At 37.5% G+C, this 8,551-nt stretch overlaps 1 protein-coding gene across 1 annotated transcript; it reads left to right on the forward strand.

Moving 5' to 3' along the window:
* Positions 1-7,625: 7,625 nt before the first annotated feature.
* On the forward strand, positions 7,626-8,219 carry LOC107057775 (uncharacterized protein K02A2.6-like). Its single transcript, XM_015302729.1, has one exon. The coding sequence runs from the start codon at positions 7,626-7,628 to the stop codon at positions 8,217-8,219; it is 594 nt and encodes a 197-aa protein (XP_015158215.1).
* The last annotated feature ends 332 nt before the right edge of the window (positions 8,220-8,551 follow it).

Genomic DNA, 8,551 nt, shown 5'->3' on the forward strand with positions numbered 1-8,551 from the left:
GAAAAAGTGTTCTTAACGTGTTTTTTTATTTTCATCTTCATAAATCAAATAACGTGTCATCTTCTCTCCTTTGCAAAAAGTACAATCAAACATAAGTTTATCTTCAACTTCCACTTTATAAATCTAAATAAATCAAAAAATATTTGAAATCTATTATAAACTTCACTTATGGAATTCTTAGATCTTGAGTATAAAAATCTTAAAGGATGATGTTAAGGGAATATACCTGAAGACATTATCACAAAGCAAAAATGTTGATTCAAAAAATGTTTCTAACTCCTTCCTCTAACTTTATGTTACCACCAACGGCAGCAATGGAAATGTGCGAAGAAAATATGTTAACCCTAATGGGTGAAAAAGATAAATTTATAGAGGTTTAGATTTAATCTGGCACGTCCATCAACCAAGCCATCTAATGATAGATTGAGTCTTCAGTAGTTATTAATGATGTACTTTACATTAATTGGGCCACACATAAAATAATAAGAAGTCTAACATTTTTCCACTTGGCCCAATAACCACATAACGCTAATATTTAAGAGAAAATATCATAAATAACAAAGAGATTAAAATTAATAAGCCTCATTAGCTACAATTTACCTAATTTTGCTCCATAACTATAGTTTCATTTCCTATGGGTATTTCTGTTTGTATAATTCACTTGTCAATATACAAATAGAGTAAGTCAGTTAGTATAATTTGCTTGTCAATACACAAAAAAGGTAAGTATATACAAATTATGTATTAATATGTTTAGAATTTTTTCAAAACTTATACAAAATCAAATGTATAAACAAATGTATCAACATGATATCATATACAAGTTAGGGTAAGCATATACAAATTTTAGATTTGTACAATTATGAACTAAATTATACAAATTCTGAATTTATACAATTAGGAGTCAAATTATACAAAATTTGGATGTGGCCCATGTGAATATGGTTATATATATTAGCGACGAAAAGTAATTTCTTCAAACTATAGTTATATTAAATAATTAACTAGTATTTATTTGCTTAATTGTATAATTTCCTCAATATTTAATGATACATTCATTAGTTACGCATAAAACAAATATGTTCTACATTAATATTCATCATACATATCATAATATGACAAATCGCTAATGTGAATTATGGCGGCTATACATAATAATATTAAGCTACATACTCCGTTCCTTATACTACAGCACTAGTACTTTATCATACCAAGTTCATAAAATATAAATACTAACCACATTAATATTTTGTTGAGATTTTTTCAGTAATATCTCAATATAATAATAATATATATATATATATATATATCTTTTACTATCTGAGTCTACACTCCGACTGAGACATGGTACCTACAATCACGAGTAATTCCAGGTTAATCTTTGGCTTAACATATCAGACATAATATATAAAACTAAGGCGAGAGCTTATACATATTCTTGAATGAACACATCATCTAGCTTCTGGTTCCAACTTTTTCACCGCTCTTTGCTCAGTGCTCACCAAAAATCTTGTCTTTTAGCTTCAGATTTTTTTTTTTTGTTTTTTTTTTTTCCAAAAACCATGATGATTGATTTTTCCCCTGTAGTTGTAAATGTTAATCTTTCGTAACTATGATGAAATTTGGTCCGAGTGTCTTAATTATGCAATTATCAGTTTTATCATTTGTGACTTCATATTTTCTTCTTCTTTTTTTTATTTGGGTTTGTTGTTGATGTTCCTTTTTTGCATCATTATAGCTTCAACTTTTGGTTTTTTACTGTCACACCCCGAGGCTACCCCCTTGGCGTAACACGGGATTTAGAATCACGAGTGACCCCAAGCTAATCATGTGTCTAGCATATCATAAGTATACTCGAAATAACTAAGTAAGACATGAACTATGCTGAAGCTAAAAAAAAGTTATCTGAAAAGTGGGGAATACCCAACTAGTCTGAATGTATAAACCATACTAAAAGTTTAATAACAACTGAAAGAGAAAACATAACAAGTCAAGTTGATAATACTATTATGTCTGAAAAGCCTCTAGCTGAGTTAAGTAGCTGGAACATGACCCCCAACTAACTCTAACAAAACTGAAAAAATTGAAAATAAAGACTATAATGAAAGCATATCTATTGTCCTCGGAATATAAGGACTCACCACTAAAGCTACTGAAATGCGAACCGAGAATCGATCTAAGCTCGATCTGGATTCTGAGTACCTGAACCTACATCATGAAAGGATGTAGTGCAGAGTATGCGTTAATACTTGGAATGTACTGAGCATGCATGATATAGATACTAAGCTAAATAAATATATATAAGCTGGAAAAAAAACATAACTGAGCAAGAATGTAAATACTGAAACATAACTGAAAAGCTAAGTTAAATGTAATGACCAAGTACTAATCATGAAAATAGCATGCTAAACTGAATGCTGAAGTATATACTGAAAACCTGGTCAAATGCACTAAGAGTCTGATTGTGGGAGCTACTATTAACCAACATAAAACCACGTGAGCTAAACATGGAGTCCGATGTACACGCCCCATCGAGAGGACACAATATATCTTGCAAAGGGTATAAAGGCATGATTAGCGTGATCACTAAATCTAATGCCCAACAGAGGGGACATATACTCCTGCGGGGGCATGTAGTTTTGGGACTATTAGGTACGTTGAACCCTAGTCCAACTCATTGCTAAGTCTACTCCCAACTGAATATGTATATGACATAAATGTAATTGAAATGCTAAATTACGGAATAGTTCAAAATACTGACATACAATCTGAGAATGCAACATTTATATATTGATAATGTAACATTTGAAATCTGGAGCATGATTATTTGTTTAACGGACATAGCAAGTGTAATTCATGAACTAGAGAATCTACACAACTAGGGTTTTGAGTTTCATACAAGGAACTAAACCAACTTTCCAAGAAACATGCTCTTTCGATTTAGGAAACCACAATAGCTAAAATACAGTAAATATCCAAGGTTTTAGAAACCCTAGGTTTAAACAAGATATGGAGAATCAAAGAACTGACTGATTTCTAAGGACCTAGTGGATGAAAGGAACCCACTAGTGAAATCCCACATACCTAGTAATGAAATCTACGAAGAAATTCTTTGATTTTGGGGTTGAACTTTGAAGAACACTGTTGCTTGTTCTTGGAAGGTTTGGTCGACTTTTTCTCTTCTTTTTGCTCCAAGTTTAGATGATTTTTGGAGAATGAGGGTTTTGGGTAAGTCTAACTAAGTTATTAGGCTTAGACTGAGTAAAATGATGTAGTATAAGGTCCTCAACGCATAGGAAAAAGACCTAAATGACCCTAACTTAAAAGCTGACGAAGGCCATCCACGGAGGGACCTACTAACCGTCGTTTGGACTACCAATCTTCGTCAGTGGTCTTGGTTCATGGTCTGCCCGACAGGGCTTCACTAAAATGAGCATAAATTTTTATTCTGCGACAGGATTTTAGCAAACTCGGTGGCATTAGAAAGATGATTCAATTATCTTTAATTTGATAAGTCATGGGCCACCTAATTCATTCTAAAATATATGATCATTTGAAGTTGACCCAACAACCAATTCCCTCCAATTGGTTGCTGACCCTCACCTACGATTCGTAGATCCTACCACGGACCGTACTAATAGACTATGGGTGGGATTAGAGATCATCAATATTTGGGCCATAACGAAGAAACCCGATCTACGGTCCGTGGTTCTACCTACGGTCCGTTGGTGGTTCCGTCGGTACTGGTACCCATTTTTTTGACAATTAAGATTTTCTTTATTTTGAGCTTTGAGGTGTTACATTATCTCCCCCTTGGAACATTCATCCTCGAATAAAATCTAAACAATCTAAGTATGGAGGGAAGGAGTTGTAATCCCTACCATTAAGTACTAGAAACTAATATCTAACTTAACTGAGTTCCAAGAACATGCAAATATGCTGAAATTAAAGAACAACTAAAAGAATAGGATACTGAGACTGAATTTATGCAGGAGTAAACTAAGAGACTGGAGAGGAACTATTACATCAAGCTGAAACGGAATCAAAAGGAAAGAAGTGAAGATACTTGGCCTTCACGGATGCTTCTGCTTCCCAAGTAGCTCCCTCTACGGACTGACTCCCCCACAAAACCTACACTGAAGCAACTTCCTTATTTCTCAACCTACGAACCTGACGGTCAAGAATCTCAACTGGCATCTCTTCATAAGTGAGATTATCCTTCACAGCCACTCTCTAATGATACTTTTGATGCCGGATCACCCACACACTTCTTCAACAAGGAAATGTGGAAGACTGAATGAACCGCTGCTAGTTTTGCTGGCAACTCTAACCCATAAGCCACATTACCAACCCTTCTAAAGATTTTATAAGGACCTACATATCTAGGACTGAGCTTGCCTTCCTTGCCAAATCTCATCACCCCCTTCATAGGTGACATCTTCAGGAAAACCCAATCTTCGATTTCAAACTCTAAGGACGACTTTGGGTTGTCTTTAGTCTATCTTTGAAGAGCCTAACTTTTTCCATAGCCTTATGAACCAAATCTGTCCCTATCAAGGCTGTTTCACCTACTTCAAACCAACCAATCAGGGACCTGCATCTATGCCCATATAGTGCCTAATACGAGGCCATCTGAATACTGGAATGAAAGTTATTGTTACATGAGAACTCTATGAGAGGTAGGTAATCATCTCAATTACCCTTGAAATTGATCACACAAGATCTCAACATGTCCCCTAAGTTCTGAATGTTACGTTCTACCTGACCATCCGTCTGTGGATGAAATGTTGTACTAAGATTTACCTGAGTACCAAGACCTTTCTGAAACGATTTCTAGAAATAAGAGGTAAACTGAGGGTCTCTATCAGAAATGATAGACAAGGGAATCCCATGTAACCTGACTATCTCATAGATGTAGAGTTTGGCATAGTCCTCCGCTGGCTCGGTAGTCTTGACAGCCAAGAAGTGAATGGACTTAGTAACTTTGTCTACTATCACCCAAATGGAATCATATTGTCTGCAAGTACGAGGTAAACCCGTAATGAAGTCCATGTTTATAATTTCCCACTTCCATGTAGGAATGTTAATCTCTTGAGTCATACCTCTTGGTTTCTGATGTCTACCTTAACTGGTTGACAGTTAGAACACTTAGCCACAAAATCTGCTATGTCCTTCTTCATGTTGTTCCACCAAAAGACTTCCCGTAGATCACGATACATCTTAGTGGCACCAGTATGAATGGAATACCTGGAGTTATGGGCTTCTGTAAGGATCTGCTGCCTCAACTCACCCATATTAGGAACGCATAAGAGACCCTGGTAACGAAGTACACCATCTCCCCCTTGGGAAAAAACCTCAACTTTCTGCCGGCGAATTACACCTTTCAATTGAAGTAATATAGGATCACAATCCTGTTTTTCCTTAATCTCCGCTAACAATGAAGATTCTGATCCATTCTGAACTATCACCCCACTATATAATGTGTCCGTAAGGCAAACTCCTAAACAAGCAAGCCGATGAACATCTTTGGCTAGCTCTTTCCTTTCTTCTTCAACATGTGCTACACTACACATAGACAGTTTGCTAAGAGAATCAACCACTATATTCGCCTTACCAGGATGGTAAAACACATTCATGTATCATTCGAAATCTAGAGCATGATTATATGTTTAACAAACCTAGCAAGTGCAATTCATTAACTAGAGAATCTACACAACTAGGGTTTTGAGTTTCATGCAAGGAACTAAACAAACTTTCAAAGAAACATGCTATTTCGATTTAGGATACCTCAATAGCTAAAATACAGTAAATATCCAAGGTTTTAGAAATCCTAGGTTTAAACAAAATATGGAGAATAAACGAACTGACTGATTTCTAGGGACCTCGTGGATGAAATAAACCCACTAGATACCTGGCGATGAAATCTACGGAGAAATCTTTTGATTCCAGGGATGAACTTTTATGAACATTGTTGCTTGTTCTTGGGAGGTTTGGTCGACTTTTCCTCTTCTCTTTGCTCCAAATTTGGATGATTTTTGGAGAATGAGGGTTCTAGCTAGTCTGACTAAGTTATTAGGCTTAGACTCAGTAAAATGACGTAGCTTAGGCATTAAACAACGTAGTATAAGGTCCTTAACGCATAGGAAAACTATATAAATGACCCTAACTTAAAAGCCGACGAAGGCCATCCACGGAGGGATCTACGTACCGTCGTTTGGACTACCAACCGTTGTCCGTGGTTGTGGTTCGTGGTCTGCCATACAGGGTTTCACTAAAACGAGCATAACATGTTACTCCGAGATGGAATTTTAGCAAACTCAGTGGCGTTGGAAAGATAATTCAATTATCTTTAACTTGATATCTCATGGGCCACCTAATTCATTATGTACTAAAAGATATGACCGTTTGAAGTTGACCCAATAACAAATTCCCTCTAATTGGCTGCTGACCCTCACCTACAGTCTGTCGGTCCAACCACGGATCGTACTAGTCGACCATGGGTGGGATCAGAGACCATCAATATTTAGGCCTTAACGACGAAACCCCATCTACGGTCCGTGGTTGAGCAAAAAGTTCACTCCATATGAGGCTCGTTACACTCTTTTGGAGAGAACATGTTGTGCTTTGACTTGGATCGCTCAAAAGTTGAGACATTAATTGTCTTCTTATACCACATACCTTATTTCCAAGATGGACCCGTTGAAGTATATTTTCCAGAAAGCAATGCCGACCGGGAAGTTGGCTAAATGGCAAATGCTTTTGAGTGAGTTTGACATTGTGTATGTGACTCAAAAGGTGATTAAAGCCCAAGCCTTAGCTGATCATCTTGCGGAGAATCCAGTTGATGAGGAGTATGAACCGCTCAATACTTATTTTCCCAACGAGAAAGTTTCATTTGTGGGTGAAGATATTTCTGAAGCCTACCTTGGTTGGAGAGTATTCTTTGATGGAGCGGCAAATCACCAAGGGAAAGGTATCGGAGCGGTCCTAGTGTCAGAATCTGGTCAGCTTGCATCCTAGGTCTAAGGATGGCCATTGATATGAATGTTCACGAGTTGCTGGTTATTGGAGATTCAGATTTGTTGATTCATCAGGTCCAAGGAGATTGGGCTGTGAAAAATCCAAAGATCACACCGTATGTGCAGTATATACGGAAGTTGTGCAAGAGATTTCGCAAGATTGAGTTCAGGCACACTCCCAGTACACAGAATGAGTTGGCCGATGCTCTTGCCACCATCGCATCAATGATTAAGCATCCAGATACAAGTTATATTGATCCAGTGGATATAGAGGTAAAGGAGCAGCCTGTCCATTGTTCACATGTTAAAGCGGAACCATATGGTTTGCCTTGGTATTTTGATATCAAGAAGTATTTAGAGACCGGGACTTATCTTGAGAATGCAACGTTCAATCAGAAGAAGTCGATATGTCGTATGGTCCTCAATTTCTTTGCAAGTGGAGAAATCCTTTATAGGGGGACTCCAGATTTAGGTCTTCCCAGATCCGTTGATGCTAGTGAAGCTGCAAAGCTTCTGGAACAAATACAGGCCGGAGTTTGTGGTACTCACATGAATGGACTCACTTTGGCGAGGAAGATCCTCTGAGCCGGTTATTTTTGGATGACTATGGAGCATGATTGTTGCAAGTTTGCGCAGAAATGTCATAAATGTCAAGTACATAGTGATTTGATTCGAGTGCCACCTCACGAACTCAATGCTATGAGTTTGCCTTGGCCGTTTGTAGCTTGGGGAGTGGATGTCATTGGTCCAATAGAGCCAGTCGCCTCTAACAGACACATACTCATTTTGGTTGCCATTGACTACTTCACCAAGTGGGTGGAAGCAACTTCGTACAAGTCGGTAACCAAGAAAGTTGTAGCTGATTTTGTTCGCAACAACCTGATTTGCAGGTTTGGAGTACCAAAATCCATCATTACTGATAATGGAGCGACTCTTAACAGTCACTTGATGAGAGAGATATGTGAACAATTCAAGATTACTCACCAAAACTCAACCGCCTATATTCCCCAAATGAATCGAGTTGTAGAAGCCGCCAACAAGAACATAAAGAAGATTTTGAGGAAAATGATTGATAATCGCAGAGGTTGGCATGAGATGTTGCCATATGTTTTATTGGGTTACCGAACGACTATTAAAACACCTCTCAATGCTCTAACGCCCACACCGGATATTAAGTTGGAGCTACTCCATATTTGCTAGTATATGGAACAGAAGCAGTTATACCTGCGGAAGTTGAAATACCTTAATTGAGAATCATCCAAGAAGCTGAATTGAGTGATGCTAAATGGGTTCGCAAGTGGATTGATCAGTTAACATTGATTGATGAGAAAGAATGGTTGTTGTTTGTCATGGACAACTGTATCGGCAGAGAATGATTCGTGCTTTCCACAAGAAAGTAAGCGCTAGAATATTTGAAATTGGTCAGTTAGTTCTCAAACGCATTTTCCCTCATCAAGATGAGTACAAAGGGAAATTTACACCAAATTGGCGAGGACCCTACATGGTTCGCAAAGTGTTATCTGGAGGTGCCC

This window comes from Solanum tuberosum, unplaced genomic scaffold (assembly GCF_000226075.1).
Source record: "Solanum tuberosum cultivar DM 1-3 516 R44 unplaced genomic scaffold, SolTub_3.0 scf00375, whole genome shotgun sequence".
Lineage (NCBI taxonomy): Eukaryota > Viridiplantae > Streptophyta > Magnoliopsida > Solanales > Solanaceae > Solanum > Solanum tuberosum.

What these genes read in the sequence shown, in the direction of transcription:
- LOC107057775 (XM_015302729.1), top strand. Translation starts at nt 7,626, where the DNA reads ATGGAGCATGATTGTTGCAAGTTTGCGCAGAAATGTCATAAATGTCAA.